Below are 16,678 nucleotides of genomic sequence, written 5' to 3' on the forward strand. Positions count from 1 at the left end.
GCCGCAAGAGCGGACTGGGAGCCGGCTGCCATTCGAGCATGGGGCATTGGGCATAACTGTGCACACCCCCTTTAGATAGTGACAGGCCAAGGGGAATGGCTTGAACCTGCCCGAGGGGAGACTGAGCTGAGCTCTTAGGCAGAAGCTCTTCCCTGTGAGGGTGCTGAGGCGCTGGCACAGGGTGCCCAGAGAAGCTGTGGCTGCCCCATCCCTGGCAGTGCTCAAGGCCAGGTTGGACACAGGGGCTTGGAGCAAGCTGCTCCAGTGGAAGGGGCCCCTGCCCGTGGCAGGGGTTGAGGCTGGAGGAGCTTTAAGGTCCCTTCCAACCTGAACCATTGTGTGATTGTACGCTACAACTGCGGGACTGAATCCCTGTGGTACCAGATTTTAACCCTCCTTTTCTTAATTCACTGTATTTAAGTGCTGCCTGGCAGTTTATGCCATGATCAGGTTTTCCTTTTGAAATACCCTAACAGCACTCATTTTTCACTGTCCTAATTTGAGCTTTGTAGCAAAAAAAAGGAAGGTGGTAAAAATCTTAACTTCGAAGTGATTAAGTGATATTTATCACTGAAGCCTCCATCATTTAACTCTAAAAATGTGGTGGGAATGGGTATAAGAGAGGGTGGCTTTGCCCTGAAGCTGTGAGCTGTGTTCAGAGTTAATGTTTTGACAGGTATTTGGGGTTTAAAGTTCTCCAGAGATCCCAGCATTTATTAATAACCAATGTTACACATTAACTCACATTTTTGACATGTATGACACAGAAAATTGCCATCAATGTTAGACATTTGCTTTTGTACCCGAAACCAAGACAGACTTGGGGTCAAGTCTCACTATCTTTAAGCTTTTGCATGAAGGAAGTCCCAAGCACTCACAGCACACGGGTTGCATTGGGTTACAACACAGGTTGCATTGGGTTGGGGTGAGGTTTAAGGCCAGGCACAGTCCCCCTGAAGCTGGTGTGGATCTGTGCGTGGAGGATGAGGACTTGGATGCTCTCCCCAAAAGCTCAGTGCTAATTTGCTTCCCAGCACACACACACAGAGCAGAGGGAAAAGATTGCGCTTCAGATTCCCCTGGCCCCATTTGGCATTTCCTTGTACTCAAGGACACCTGCAGATCTCAAACCTGGATGCTCAGTATGGGGCTAACTTGAAAAGGTTGATAGTGTGGGTTGGGGTGGGTTTGGGAGGAGGAATCAGATGTGGTGAAACAATGGAATGGTTTTAAACTGAAAGAGGGGAGGCTGAGATGAGCTCTTAGGCAGAAGCTCTTCCCTGTGAGGGTGCTGAGGCGCTGGCACAGGGTGCCCAGAGAAGCTGTGGCTGCCCCATCCCTGGCAGTGCTCAAGGCCAGGTTAGACACAGGGGCTTGGAGCAAGCTGCTGCAGTGGAAGGGGTCCCTGCCCATGGCAGGGGTTGGAGCTGGAGGAGCTTTAAGCTCCCTTCAACCCAAACCACCCCGTGCTTCACGGGGCAGAGGCGGCTCCGGTGCGACAGGAGGCACCTGGGTGGAGGGAGGGGCCGAGGGAGGGGCTCTGCGGGCCCGGCCCCCCCTCATCCCTGCGTGGTGGCAGCGGCCCCGGTGCGGCGGGGATGCCGGTGCGGAGCGCGGCGGGCAGCGCCGGGGCTCGCCACGATGAAGAAGCATCACTCGGTGCAGGGCACCTTCAGCCGCCTCTTCGGGAAGCGCCAGCCCAGCCCCGCCGCCGCTTCCCTGTTCGCCACCAACCCGCCGTGGATCTTCACGCAGGAGGTGACCTCGGACAGCGCCGGGGGCACCGGTCAGTGTCCGCTCCCCACCTCCCGGAGGGGGGCAGCTCCGGGAGCAGGGACCGGGGGGACGGGAAGGGAGTGCGGATGGAGCCGGGGTCCTCCGAGCGGTGCGTGCGCTCTGCGGGCTCCGGGACAAAGGGGCCCTCCGGGGAGCCTGGGACCTGCGCCGGGCTCCGGTGGGTCCCGGCCCCCTCTCCGGGAGCTCCAGCTTGCCTAAAGCGAGCTGCTTTCCATCCCGTTTACTGCTCCCCGCAGCTCTTTCCCACTCCGCGTTCGATCAGCGCCTCCCCAGCTTTTACTTATTTCCTTTAGGAACCTGTTCCGTGCAGGGCTCCGTGCTTGGAGGGGGTTGAGGGCTGCCCATTCCGCGGGTTTATTTGTGTTTCTCCGTGGTTTTAATTGCAATACTGTGCCCTGGAGGCTCATGGAGGAGGGAGCCAAATTAACAGCAGTGGAGCCAGGTAGATAAAAGATTAGCAGGTTGTGCATGAAGTTTGGTGGCTGTAAGATTCCAGCAGCTCCTTCCAAGCTTAGGAACGGCCTGGGTGCTTGCTGAGCTGTGCAGTGTTGAAGTATTGTCCATGAATGCTGTTGCAAGGTGGTTACACCCTGAAGGCTGAGCCGGTGAAACTAAAGATAAAATGAAAACGGGACGGAGAGGTTCGCGCAACTCTCGAGCGCAAAAGGAAAAGCGCTGATTTCTACGGGCTGTAAATCCGAGGAGGATTCAAGCTGCTCTCTGATGTGGTTTGGATTTAAAAAGGAAAAAGAAAAGGAGTTGCTGTGTCTGCTTATTAGCAGCCTGATTTCCGTGGCTGCAATTGCAGTACAAAGGCATTCCTCTCAGGTGTGGGGAACTGCTGTGTGGATCAGCTTCCAAAGTGAAAGCCAGCAGTCCTTGAAATCTGAGCCTCTATAAAAGCCGTTGAATCACTCCTCAGCATCCCCTCGGCACTTATATCATTAATGTAATTTGTGACACACCGGCGCTGAGTGACCGCGCTCAGAGGAGCGTGTGCGGAGCTGCGGGCTCCTCACCAGGAATGCCGTGCTCACAGCTCCGCAGTCCATGGCTCAGACCTTCCCGACCCTCGGTTTCTGCAGTGCCACGGTGAAGCCCCATCGCTGTTTGTTGACTCTTTGCTGTGCAGCTTCAAGCCATCGCCGCTGCCAGAAGGAGTCCGCTGCTGCTGCTGATCCCCACCTTAGTTTTTGGTACAAAGTAAACACAAGTTAAGCAATGTGGAATGGGTGTAGGTCTGCATGTCACTGACTCAGAGATTCCTGAATATAGTGACTGGTGCCGCCTCCTTGCTGTGGATACCCCAGCGTCAAACCTGCTGCGCCTACTCCAGGTGATGCAACCCCCAAGGAGCGAGAAGTCCCATTGCCTGCATTGCAGATTTGCCTGTTTGATTTCCCGTGGCTGAGGACACAACTCCAGGACAGGCCGAATGTCAGAAAGTGCCCAAAGTGTAGCCAAGGTAGAAGGGAGCCGCTTCCTGCGGCCTCCAAAGGCGTTTCCTGATCCCTCCTTCCAGGAAACGAGGCTGGCAGAGCACAGGTCTTGCTGGTGACAGGCTCTTAGCAGGCAAGTCCTGTTTATCTAGCAAAGGAAACACAACTACAAGCACCTCATTTGACTTTAATTAAGCACCTTCAGGTTAGGGATGCTTAGTAATCTAGGATCAAAGACCTTGTGATCTTCAATGCAGTTTCTCACTGGGTTTACCTGGTGTCTTGTTTAATATAAACTCCCATCGTTTCAAGTCTCTGAACTGCTCTATCACTGCTCCACCAAACTGTCTGAATCCAAACTCTCATGCTGCATTGGCCTTAATTCATGCTGCTTACTCACTGGATTTGGGGTCACCCAGGGCGTTATGGGAAAATAGTGATTGTTTGATGGCATCTCTGCTGTCCTGGGGAAGCCAGCAGCTCCTCCTGTGCCCTGCTAACTCTTGGTGGGACCACACGAACTGAAGTGCTTGGTATTTTGAAAGCTAAAGAAATCCAAGGCCAGGTTGGACACAGGGGCTTGGAGCACCCTGTTCTAGTGGAAGGGGTCCCTGCCCGTGGCAGGGGTTGGAGCTGGATGAGCTTTTGCCTCCCTTCATCCCAAACCAGTCTGGGGCTCTGTGAAAATGTCCTTTATGCAAAGGATCCCTTGTAGTGGAAGGGAGAGGACATCGTGGCTGACCATAAGGGCAGCGGTAGCACGATGGATGCTCCTGGGTGTATCCCAGGGTAACTTGTGGTGTAGTGGGTGGGAGGAAGGAGAAGCTGACGTTCCTGCTGGACGCAGTGGCAGGTTTCAAGGTTGTGTGGAATTCATCTGCCCCTGAACTATCGATGCAGCAGAGGCTGGGGTAGCTGCTGCCCAGCCCCTGGCGTGGCCGGGTTCTTCATTCCTGGTGTTCATGCATGGGCTTTTCAGCAGCGAGACCGCGCACAGGAGCGTCTGCCCTCCTCTTTCTTCACTAAAGCTCTGTTTCCCTAAGAACTTCTTGCCCGATCGCTGCCTGTCCAAGCAGGGCAGGGATTTGGTGACACCACCAGCTGGCTCCTAAGGCAGGCAATCCTGCTTCGGGTTTTGGGGGCTTAGAAACGCGGCCCGGCCCCTTCACCTCGCTGTGGAGCTTTTGCAACCTCCCCCTTTCTGCTCCTTGGCTTTTAATTGCTTGATACTCGACAGGAACTTTCTGTGCTTCACACTTTAGCGGAAGGATTCGCTTCCAACCTCTTTTAGTGGGTGGAAAACCTCAGCTCTTCACTTCTTGGTGTTGCAGGGTGGAGAGGGAGGTTGGTTGCTTCTTTCTTCTCACTGAAACCCCTATGGAAGGCTGTTTGGGAGCGCTCCTGCAGTTCTCTCTCTGCTCACAGCCATTCTGCTTGTTTTCCTCCTCCTTCCCTTGTTTTCCCTTTAATGTTGGTCTCCCTGGCTACGATTTGTGTGTCTCCTTCCAGCCAAGGTGGGGTTTACGTGCTCCGGTGCTTCTGCCTGTTAATTCATGCTGTTAAGCAGACACAAAGAGCGTAATTAAACTAATTTTATGAGCTTTATTCATGGTCAGAAATAAACCGGCCCAAAAAGGTGTGGTTCAGGGTAAAAAGCACAGGGCTGGGAACCTGGAGGACCTGGTGGCTTTTCCTGCTTGTGACGCTGGGGCTCTGTGGCTGCTTTCTGCCACGGTGACTTCGTTGAGAGTAGCTGCTGTCCAGAGCATGTCTCTGTAAGGCAGGCTGAGGTGTCCAAGTGTTGTGGCAGGCACTATTTGTCCCCTGGTACCAATTGCATCCGGGGTCAGAGATTGCTCCAGCAGCACAGCTAGGGATGCTGGTGGTGCTCAACCACAGCAGGGAGAGCAGCTGCATCTCCTCCCTCCTGCTGCCTTGGATGATGGGATTAAAACAAGGGGAAAATCCTCTTTGGGAAGCCCCTGTGTGTCCCATTTCCATGGCTGTGTCCGAGCGGTGCAGGGAGGTATTCCCCTCTGCTCGCCCCTTCCTGCTTGCCACAAGGCAAAGGTGAGGGATGCCTCTGCTGCCTCTGTGGTGTCATGACAGCGACCTGCTGTCATGAGAGGGCTGAGACAAGAACCTGTAATTAACTCGGAGGCAGCGGTCAGCAGGTGAGGAAGGGCAGGAGCCTCCCTCCCTCCATCTGGTGTGGTCAGGCTCTGCTGCTGCCTCTCCCATCAATTGATGGGAGATGGATTGACCAAGGTCAGATCCTGACCAAGCTTAGCACAGAACTGACTAGGTTGGAGAAGACCTTTGTGGTCGTCAAGTCCATGAGCTGGTCTGTGGGTACCAGCCCTGGACCCACTCCTGCTCTCCCAGGGGTCAGAGCATTGTGGCACTGTACAGTTGCTCCTGAAGCATTTTCCTTCCCTAAGCATCACCTGGGTGGGGAGTGAATTGAGTGCTTCTGCTAACTTTTGACCTTCCTGAGGTACATTTCAGTTAGCTACTATTCGAAATAAGCCTTTCAGAATAGACCTTGACATCTGTGCTTATTAAACTCCGGCATGTGGAGCTCTGGGAAGGCTCTTTGCCCTGCAGTGTGGGGCTGCATTGCCAGCACTTGGGGTCTTTCTCCCCTATCTTCAAAACACTTGGATGTTCCTCAGAATCTAATGGGTTTTGGCCATTCCTGGGAGCTGATACAGCAAATTCTTCACAGAAATCAGGTGTTGTGCTTGTTTTTCCTGTTGCCTCAAACACAGTGCTGTGGCTGCGCATCCTAACAGTCTTCTCTTCCCCTCAGGTGATGTGATTGAAGTGTATTATGGCGACAATCGCTTTGGGACAATGACTGACTCTGGCACGGCAACACTTAAACCACGTCCGAGAGTCCGGCCGCTGCTGACGTTCTTACCCCTTGTGAGTATCCAGCCTGGTGCTGGGATTCGTTGTGGCAGTGCCCAGAACCAGCTGGGCTGGCTGCTGCTCTCATCCTCTACCCGAGGGAAGAAAGTAAATGAAAAGCAGAACCACTCTATAATAATGCTGGATACGAGGGATTAGGAGGTGATCTGAGTTCAGGGCTGTGTTGGACATAAGCAAGATGCTCAGGCATCAGACGTAAGCATCATTAGATTTGTGTTTTCAATTAAAGGAAAAATTGCTGAGCATGTAGATGATAGATCTGGCTTGCACCACGTTTTATCTCACCGCTGCTGGCAGTATCTGGCTCTGGATCACCCGTGTTGCTGGAGACAGCAATAGCAAAGCTGTGTCCTGTTTACAGCCCAGGAACGAGGAGGTGACGCAGCAGGCGTCTGGGCAGAGGAGGATTCTCAATCCCTGTATAAGGGAAACCATTCCCAGTGCTCCATCTGGATGCAGGGACTGAGCAGCAAGCACCAAAGCAGCCAGACCCAGAGGGCTCGGAGGTGGCTTTAACCCAGCTGGGACTCCAGAAGCCACATGCACTCACTGCTGGCTTCAACCCTGCCGCTGTGTGTGCGAGTACAGTGAGCTGTTGACTGCTCAGAGATAGTCTGGAGGTGGCAATAGCTAAATCTGAAGTGGAGGTCAGTAAAGACAGTAAAACACATCAAAGCCTTTGGTCTTGACAAGGAAATCGTCTCTGACAGCAAAGGATGTTTTTCCTCCTACATCCTTGTCCCTTAGAGCAGCCACCACCTTCAGCAGAGAATGGGCTGGCTGCTGTCATCTGGGTGCCATTGGGAGTTCCTGGGGTTGTGCGGGTGTCACTGGGAGGACAGCTTGGGGTGGGGGGTGACAACTGTCGGGAGGGGCTATTATATCCATCGGAGAGCATAATCCGGAAGTTATGGGGTTACGCAGGTTCTACAAAGGGGTTGTGCCCTCTGTGATGCTTTCCTGAAGATCATAGTGAAAAACCTCGTCTGGGATCCTGGGAACTGTAAGACTGGTCCTGAGGGACCCGTCTCCAGTAGCACAGTTTGGGTGTGCGACCACAGTGGGCACCCCATCCCTCCAGGGTTCTAGAGGGCTTTTTGCACCTTCTTAGAGCTTTCAGATGCTATGGTAGTGGAAGTGTGTCTGATGGAGGAATAAGGAGTACGTGCGTCCTTGAGATAAAGGCTCAGGGCTGTCTCCCAAGCCATGGTGCTTTCCTGCTGGCTCTGGGGCTTTTCTCCCCTCTATTGCTCTTGTGAGGGTCCCTCACAAGCCTGTCCTTCTCTTCCAAGAGTAACAGGTTTAAAGAAACCAGGAGGAATGAGAAACATTTCGGAAGGACTGGTCTGTGCTGGGTATTTGCATTATTCTGATGAGGTTTGACTGGGACTGGAATTGGCACAGGCGCTCCCGCTGCCACGTACCTGTCTGCGCCAAGCTGCTCTGCAGCTCCGGCCTTAACCCTTCCTTCGCACCCACCGGCTCTCTGGGAAGCAGCTCGGAGGCACAGCTGTGAGTCAGGAGGATGCACACACCCTGCCCCGCAGCCTTCCTGTGCCGGGATGCTTCCCCCCAAATCACCTTCCCTTAGGCTGTCCCGAGTCCCAGCAGGGATTGCAGGAAAGGGGGCTTGGCTGCCTCTTGGGTACCATCGCATCCCCCTGCCCACCCGGCTTCCTGGGCTCTGCAGGTGCTGGCAGAGCTTTGACATCCTGAGGGAATAAATTCCTCTAGTTAACCACCGAGTTCCACAGCTCTGCTTCAAAACCTGGAGTCTGGGGATAGCTCTTCACATTTGGAGATACCTTGGTCCCTCTGACACCCCAGGATGTCTTTTGGTTGCATATTGGTCAGTTTCTTGTAAGAAGCAGCCTTAAACCCAACCCAGTTCATTTAATGGATGAGGGATGTGGAGTTGTTGGAGCAAGTGCGGAGGAGGCCACGGAGATGCTGCGAGGGCTGGAGCAGCTCTGCTCTGGAGCCAGGCTCAGAGAGCTGGGCTGGGGCAGCCTGGAGAAGAGAAGGCTCCTGAAGGGGAGACCTGAGAGCAGCTCCAGTGCCTAAAGGGGCTGCAGGGAACCTGGAGAGGGGCTTGGGACAAGGGCCTGTAGGGTCAGGCCAAGGGGAATGGCTTGAACCTGCCCGAGGGGAGACTGAGATGAGCTCTTAGGCAGAAGCTCTTCCCTGTGAGGGTGCTGAGGCGCTGGCACAGGGTGCCCAGAGAAGCTGTGGCTGCCCCATCCCTGGCAGTGCTCAAGGCCAGGTTGGACACAGGGGCTTGGAGCAAGCTGCTCCAGTGGAAGGGGTCCCTGCCCGGGGCAGGGCTTGGAGCTGGAGGAGCTTTGAGGTCCCTTCCAACCCAAACCAGGCTGGGATTCTATGGGAGCCATGGGCTCCTGAGAGACTGGGGAGCTGGGCACCGCGAGGACAGGCAGGCCCCTTCACTAGAACGGGGGTTTCTGGCTGTGTGCTGGTGCTGCAAAGCGATTCTTGGTGGTTACAGCGAAAGCTCCCCCGCCGGGATCCTCCGCGCAGGAATCTGATTCAGGAACCGCAAACTGGAAATGCTGGTTCCTGGCGCACCGCCCCCAGCAGCCCTGCTCTGAATCAGCTGGAGCTTTGCTGGGCTGGGCACACCCCGAGCAAACGCGGCAGAGGGGAGCAATCTCCCGATCCATCTCTGGAGCCTGGCAGCGCATGGAGATGCTTTCCATTTCCGAAGGCAGCTCATGACGTGGGGACGGGCGGTTTTGGAGAGATGCTGAGCGCTCGCAACTGCTACAGAAACTTCTGGTGTGAAACAGGCTCGCCCAGTCCTGAGGCCCTGCCGAAATGACACGTCCGAAATCGCTCCTCGTTTATGCGGCCTGTTTCCTCCAGCTTTGCATGGATCTCTTCCGACTGCCGTTCCCTTTCTACTCCTACCCAAACATGTGACGCGTATGGCGCTTGGAATGCAGCGCTCAGACGTCTTTGTTTCCCTGCAAATGAACAGATCCCCCGTGTGCTCTGCAGACTGGCAGCAATACATTTCCATGGCAAATGGGAACTGCTGGAGCTGGTTTAGATACTCCTCTTTGGGGCTGTTATCTCATTGCTCTGGACAATTCCATTACCGGCCCTTGAAGTGCCTCTGTTAGCCTTTGTGTTCCCTCTGGCTTCCAGCTGAAGTTAAGGATCTTTCTTCTACCTTGTACAGTATCTTTGGGAGCAGTAAAGAGGTCTCAGCTGAGGCCATAAGGCTCACCTAGTCTGTTGGCTTACCACAAGCAGAGCCGTCCTCATGCCTCAGCAAACCTCGCCTTCTCCATCAGCACAAAGTTGTCCATTTGGTTGTGCAATCCCAGGAATGTGAATTCCCACTCACTCTCTCCTGGCTTGCCAATAACTGGTTCATTATTCAGAAGGGATCTTTGTGGTTGTAGAGGATCCTTGGTCCATCTGATGGACTTTGCAAGTGAAACCTGCATTTCCTTATTGCTTTGTCAAAAGCTCTCTGCGGGAGCCCAGGCTGCTGCTCCTCAAGTCAGCTCTGCCCCAGCAGCTCTCCTCTTCCTCATTCCCCATGCCCAGGGCTGTGTGATGCTAATGCACTGTCTGCACCCTGCATGGGGCTGGCTGTATAAACCCAACTTAACCTTTGATCAAGGAGACTTTGGAATCCCGTAGCAATCTCCTGTAAAAATAGTGATAATACCAGTGAAAGGCAAAGGGCAGGGCTCAATCATTATCTAGGCTTTTGTATGCAGAACAGCACTGCACTGGTGCAGGCTGATGGCAGGATAACGGGCTGTTAACAGCTAATGCAAACACCTGCCCCAGGTAAGCAGGAGTGCAAGAGGGTGGACACTGGAGCCTGGGAATGGGACAGTGTGTCCCTGACCATTGCCCGTGGGGTCTGCGAGCTTCTGCTGCTCATGGAGTGTTGTTTCTGTGCTATGGGTCTCTCCCAGTGCTGGTATGTGGAAGTCCAGGCCACTGCCTCCGTCACGTCTGTGCTGACAGCCTGATTCAGCATCAGTTTGTGTTCAGGACATGTTAATGTAGGCGTGCTGAGCAGCTGCAATCTCCCTGCAGTGAGTCAGTGGAGGGAAGGAGAGGCTTTCTGCGCCTGGTAGGTGTGCAGGAGCCCTGGTCAGCACTGCAGGTGAGTCAGTGTGCCATGAATATCTCCTGGTGGGTGGCTGTAATTACACAAAGCATCCTGGCAGATGTGTAGGCTGCTAAATTGCATGGTCCTGTACTGGCTAAAGGCACTGCTGAGTGTTCAGCGTGAATGCAAAGGGAGTAACTGAGAGTGAAGCACAAACCACACAGGCAGCACTTTTCCTCAGTGCTCACATCTGCTGTTTCCCAAAAAGCTGGAGGTCTGCCTGCGACTTCGGTGTGGTGCGTGCCTGACTGTGGCGCGAGCCGGCAGTGCTTGGTGGGGAGCAGTGCCCACAGAACCCGTGCTTGGGATGTGAATGGTGAGAAACTGGGGCTGGGGAGCCCTAAATGTGGATGTGAAAGAGCCGTGCGCCTCTCCAGCCCCTCTTCACCTGACCAGCACAGGGGGATTGTGGCTGTGGCTTGTGCAACCTTTATTGCTCATCCCTTTAAGCCCTATAACTCCATGTCTTGGAAACAGCCCTGCATCCCATCAAGTTCCTGTTTGTGTAGACAACTTAGCAGTTATACAGGCTGGGGCCTGTGCTCTGATAACCCTGGGCATAAAACTAACAGCTCCTTCTTCTCAACTACTGCAGAATGCCCAAGAATCCCATGGGGTGGCTGTGCCAACGCCGTCGGTGCCAGAAGACTTTGAGGAAAAACCAGCTCTTGGTAAGGGATCTCCTCTGCTGCATCCTGGGTGGCACTAAGTGCTCAGCAGCACCGTGCCCTTGGGGAAGGAAGGATGCGGGTACCAAGCGCTGGAGCAGACAGTGTGATCATGGGATTTTCCTACCAAAACAGAGTCTACTATTAATTTGGTTTTGAAGTCATTGAAAATGAATTCATTTCTAAGGGGTGAGGCGTAGTGGCTGTTACAGTGCTGCGAGCTTTAAAGAGCTGCTCGGCACTATAAACCAGCTTCCTAGGAGGATAGCTGGCCAGAGGCGGCGCTGGCCATCACTGCACTGATGGAGAAGGCGCTCATACTGCTGTGCTCTCGCTCTTCCTTGCAGGATCCGGCTCCCACATCAATGGGAACTACCGGATGTACAGCTCGGTGGGGGACCTGCGCCCACAGGCTCTCGATGGGGATGACCTGGATGAAGACATCCCTCCGCCGCCATCGGTGCCCCCTCCACCCCCTCCAACAGCACCGGCACCCACACCACCAGCCTCGCCGGTCCCTCCGCCACCCGAAATGCTGCCTCCACCGCCACCGCCTGAGGTGGTGCCACCACCTCCTGCCATGGCAGCTCCGCCGCCTCCATCCTCTGCCTTGCCCTCGCCCAGCACACCGGCTCCTCCGGACTTCATCCCGCCAGCCCCACCGGGAGCTCCTCCGCTCAGCCGGGACCCGGCTCCCTTCAGCACCGGCATCTCCAAGTGGAAGTCCGAGACGGTGCTGAACACGAGGCAGGCGGATGCTGAGGGTCCGCTTTGCCCTGCCGAGGCTGGGGTCCCTGCTGCCCCTGGCCCAAAGGAGAGCCTGCAGCCCAAGCACTGTCCTGAGCCCCACCTCACCTTCCCCAGGTCCTTCAAGGTGCCCCCGCCAGCCCCAGCCCGGTCCTCCTCCATCCCGGTGCAGGAGAACCAGCCCATGGGGCAGGAGCCCTTCCCCAGGCAGCCCCATGCCCGGCCCCCGCTCCCGCCCTGCTTCACCATCAGACCCGCGGCCAAGGCTTACGCAGGAGAAGCGGAGCGAAGGCATTCCCCATTGCGACAGGCCATCACTAAGCCAACACCCCCACCGCTGAGCCCCAAGCCGGGTGCAGGGCTCAGCCAAGGGGTGAATCCTGCTGGGCACCAGTCCCCGCAGCCAGGCTCCGAGGTGGAGAAGGTTCCCCAGCCCAAACCAGCCGAGAAAGACTCTCCTCCTCCAAACCCTGAGCCTCTCACTGCCAACGACCTGGACCTCCCTCCTCCGGACTACCCGACCGCTGAGGATGACTGGAGGGATGCTGGCAACCTGAGCAGGCTGCGGCACGAGCTCTCTGCCCTCCTGCGCTCCCCACGGAGGGAGGAGAAGCCAGCGGAGAAGCCGGCTGCTCCCCAGCCCATGGATGCTGGTACCAACCACACCAGCAGCCATGAACCCAGCCTCAGTGTGCCCCAGCCTGCAGGGAAGGACGTGCAGTTACCTGTAGAAGGCAAGAGCGAGAAGAAAGAGGTGCCCAGCAGCATCCCCATTGCCAATGGTGGCTCTCCCAGCACGGGGCTCCCCGCTCCGGACAGCGGCTCCACCGCACAGCCCCGCAGCGTGATGAAGATCAGGAATGAGCTGGAGGCTGTGCTGTCCCTGAAGAAAGAAGGGAAACCTGCCATGGGGCTCAGCAGCCACAAACAGGGCTCCGAGGATGGTGGCAGCACCCCCCGTATGAGGAAGAGCCCCCCTGACCTGAGGAAGAGCCCTCCTGACCTGAGGAAGAGCCCTCCTGACCTGAGGAAGAGCTGCCCTGACCCGGGTGAACCAGTGCTGCCAAAACCAGCCCCAAGCCCGCTCCCAGCACCAGCGGCTGCAGTGGAGAAGGATGAGACGGGGCACGAGGACCATCCTGCTCCTGCCACAGGCAAGACCACAGAGAACTCGACCCCTTCTCCCGAGCCCCTCAACACCAGCGTGAGCCCCTCAGACCCAGCTCAGGGCCCTGTGGAGGAGCCCCCTGCTCCCACCTCACCATCACCCCCCGTTTCTCCTGCACAGAGCTCAGCACCGCAGCCCGATGCGCCCATCTTCCAGTACAAGGTGCACCGGGCTGGGGCCGGCTCAGCCCAGCCACCCTGTGCCCCGAGCCCGGCTGAGCCACCCGGCCCCATGGGCTTGTCCAGGAGCCCCTCGGGAGCAGGGCAAGAGGAGGAGCTGATCCACCCGGTGACGGGCGAGCGCGTGGAGCCGGGGTCCCCCATGGCTCTGCTGCTGGCAGCCCGGCAGCGAGCCCAGCGGGGCCGGCAGCCGGGTGAGGTGGGAGCCGTGCCGCGGGCCAGGCTGCCCTTGAAACCCAGCAGTGCCTCGTCGGACACCACCTCCACCAGCTTCTACCGCCATGAGTCCAAGCCTGGCTCCTTCACCGTGGTGCCCCGGCTGCCTGCGGTGGCACCAGCGGGGTCGGGCTGGAGCAGACCTCCATCCTTCTCCAGCTCCTCGGAGCAGGGCCGGGATACACGCGCTGTGGGTGATGCGCAGCCCATGAGCATCCCCGGGCACCGGCGGGCTGATGCTTCCAGCCTCCTGCGAGGGCTCCTTGAGGCAGGGCAGCCGAAACAGCCCATCCCACCCCGCCATGGCGTGCACAGGGAGGAGGAGAACGGGGAGATGGTGCTGGACTATGGGATTATCCCACCCCCCCCCGAATTCAGCAACGAGGCGGATGAGACCGAGGGGCCTCTCCCAGGTCGGGAGGAGAACCGCAAGTGCCCCAGCTTCCCCGACTGCAGCCGGGGCTCAGAGCCCCCGCGGTATTTCAGGTGGCCCGGCTACGGCCGCAACTATGGGGGCAACCACGACCCCCCAGCCCCGGAGCCGAGCAGGAGGACCAGCGCCTTGGTGCCGCAGTACCCGGATTACAGCAGCTCTGCCGGGTACATCAGCCGCTGCCCGAACCCGCGCCCGCTCATCAAGAAGCGCCTTTATGTCTCCGAGCCCGACAGCTCCTACCCCAGGGCTGCTGCAGCCCCCCGTGCCTCGGGCACCCTCTCCTCCTATGGCCCCGGGGGTTACAGCTCCTCTGCCGGGGACGGCGGCCGTCGCCTCAGCTCCGGCCATAGGAACGGCCCCACAAGTGCCCAGGGCCGGAGGACGTCCCTTGATGGCGCTGGGAAAGCGGCTCCGTACAGCAGCGCCGATGCCAAGTACAAAGGGCAGAATGGGGATTTCTCACCCCCCAGCGCCGTGGCAGCCCCCAGGTACGTGCAGCCCTGAGCTGGTGCCTTCCCCTGTCCCTTTGGTTTGAAGGAGAGGAGGGATGGGAAGGAGAGGACAGGGATAAGGCACTGCCCTTTGGCTCATGTGGTGCCACTCGGTGCCTGGCTGTGCCTGCTCCTCCTCTCCTGCCGCCTCAGTCCAGGAACCATGGATGTGGCACTGGTCCCAGGCATAACCATGGTGCCTATGGCCCTCTCCACCTCATGCCACTGAATGGAGGCAAAAGGTGACAAAAGCCACCCTGCTCCACTAGATTAAAGAGTATAGAGTTGTGATACTGAATAAACCCAAAGTGTTTCCTTGGATTTCGATGACTTTCCCTCTGTTTTCCCTCCAGACCTCTCCCTGGCACCTCGCAGTACAGTGGACCTACCAACACCTTCACGGTCAGGCCTGGGGCTCGGCAGCCCATCTCCTACACCTACCAGAGCGGGCACCGATAGGCTTGTCCTCAGGGCTGCTCTGCCACCTTCGTCTGGCTGGGAAGCGAGAAGAAGGCATCTCACTTGGTTGTCTGCTTCTCTTTGGGCACCAGGGGTGGTCCCAACCCAGCCTGGCAAATGCACTGCTTGAAACCACTGATGGAGGAGGTGGGGAGCGAACCCGGGACTTGGACTCTTCTTGGATGACTGTGATGGAGAGTAGTTACTGCAGACGACAGGCTGCTGTCTCGTTACGTGAGCAAACATGGTTTTCCTTCTCCTATTTCTCCCCTCCACTGTATTCCTTTCAGACTGATAGGTCTTCTAAGAAAGCCAAAAAGTATCCTTAGTTCTCTTTAAAGAGCATCACCACTGGAGAGATGGTTTTCAGTTGGGTTTTTCAGTTGGTTTAAATCAAAATGCTCAGGAAAAGGGGGAAACCAACTGGGAGATGTGCCTAATGGAAGCAAGCTAAATGTAGGGGAATTAAAGTAAGAACGTGAGGCCAATTGGATGGAAAGGGAGTTTAGGATGTCTACATCCTAACCTCTTCTGTCCCCACCTCCTACCACAGCCTTAAGCAAATCAATTACTCCAGTGCCTTAAAACCAGCTCCTGGCTTTCAGTGCCTGTCCTGCTGAGCCAGGGACAGCTCTGCCCCCAAGATCTGAGCCCCCTTCCCCAGGGAGCAGCTTTGGGAGCATGGGCCCTTGCTTTCCGATGCCTTTTGGTCACTGTGTTTCTGTTGGGGATTATTCCTCACGGAGGAAGGCTGCGAGGCCTGGGTGGGTGGCTGTAAAGCACTTCGGAGGCTTAAAACCCCGAGCAGTCCTTTATCAGCTGGTGGGTGTCAGTGACCCACCAAGGTGCTGTGCTGGTGGTGCTTTCCTCGAGGGGTCTCTTGCCACTTCATTCCCATGTAAACCCCACCTCTAAAAGCTAAGCCATAGAGTCCTTCTAAGCTGTTATACTGAGACTTGGCTTTGGTTTGGCTGATGTGGGGGACTAAGAAGGCTAAATTTCAGTGTAATTGTAGAGTATTCAATGCTCCTGGTGCGTGGAATTCCTGCAGTGACACCTAAGGGAGCCGGTTTCCCTAAGTGCTTGTCTGGGTGCTGGGTGCAAGCCTGTCCCCTCTTCCTGCCAGTGCCTCCAGTGATGGTTATGTCATGGGGTGAGAGATAAGAGTAGCCTTAAAGAGTATAAAACACTACAGAGCGAGATATGCAGCCTCATGATAGACCAAAGTGTTCAATCCCAACTTCCTGAAACCAGAAACCTAGGATCTTCCTTCTAAGTAAACTTGCTGAGAATCATTGTAAGATAAGTGTAAAAACTTGTAGAGGACGTTTTCTAATCACTGACAAACTAAAAGCACTTTGAGACATGAGTCTACCTTTATGGAAAGCACTTTCTCTTTTCGATCCTATCAATACCATTAGTACCACTCCGGCTAAGCCCGCATTGCACACTCCTGTGTCTGTGTGCCTGGAAGCAGGTTTTGCTCTACGATTCAACTCCAAAACTCAGTGATGCATTTCTGTTCGGGGTGGAGTTATCGAGTTATCTCGATATCGTCACGTTGTTGGTGTTCTGTGTTTCATGTTGTTTCCAACTTCACCTAATCATTGATCCGCTGGTTCGAGTATTGCAGCAGCCTCCGAGTATTCTGAACGTTACTTTGCTGTGAATAAAGTGAAAATGCAAACACCGCGATGGGTCTAACAGCTAATTCAAATGGCATTTCTATGCCAGTAAATCGCAGAGACTTGGAAGGTTTCCAGATGCGCTCACCCCAGCCGGTATTGAAAGAACACGTTTTAAATATCTGGGTGTTGGTCTTGAACAAATGTTTATGGAGCAAAGCGACTATGGAGTAGCACGCTGGGTATTTAGGTGTGCCAGTGTCATGCAGAATAGTCCTCCCTCTTAAAACACTGAAGCTTCTCCATGTGAGGAGTACCTGGAGGATTCTTACTATGGAAGCGAAGCCATGACCCTCTTTGGGTGGC

The 16,678-nt window shown here is 55.8% G+C and overlaps 1 protein-coding gene across 1 annotated transcript; it reads left to right on the forward strand.

Moving 5' to 3' along the window:
• Window positions 1-1,514: 1,514 nt before the first annotated feature.
• Window positions 1,515-16,377, forward strand: C19H6orf132 (chromosome 19 C6orf132 homolog). Its single transcript, XM_065698524.1, has 5 exons — window positions 1,515-1,786; window positions 6,049-6,164; window positions 10,919-10,994; window positions 11,339-14,225; window positions 14,582-16,377. The coding sequence occupies exons 1-5, from the start codon at window positions 1,642-1,644 to the stop codon at window positions 14,685-14,687; spliced, it is 3,330 nt and encodes a 1,109-aa protein (XP_065554596.1). The 5' UTR covers window positions 1,515-1,641; the 3' UTR covers window positions 14,688-16,377.
• The last annotated feature ends 301 nt before the right edge of the window (window positions 16,378-16,678 follow it).

The sequence above is a fragment of the Lathamus discolor genome, chromosome 19 (genome assembly GCF_037157495.1).
Source record: "Lathamus discolor isolate bLatDis1 chromosome 19, bLatDis1.hap1, whole genome shotgun sequence".
NCBI lineage: Eukaryota > Metazoa > Chordata > Aves > Psittaciformes > Psittacidae > Lathamus > Lathamus discolor.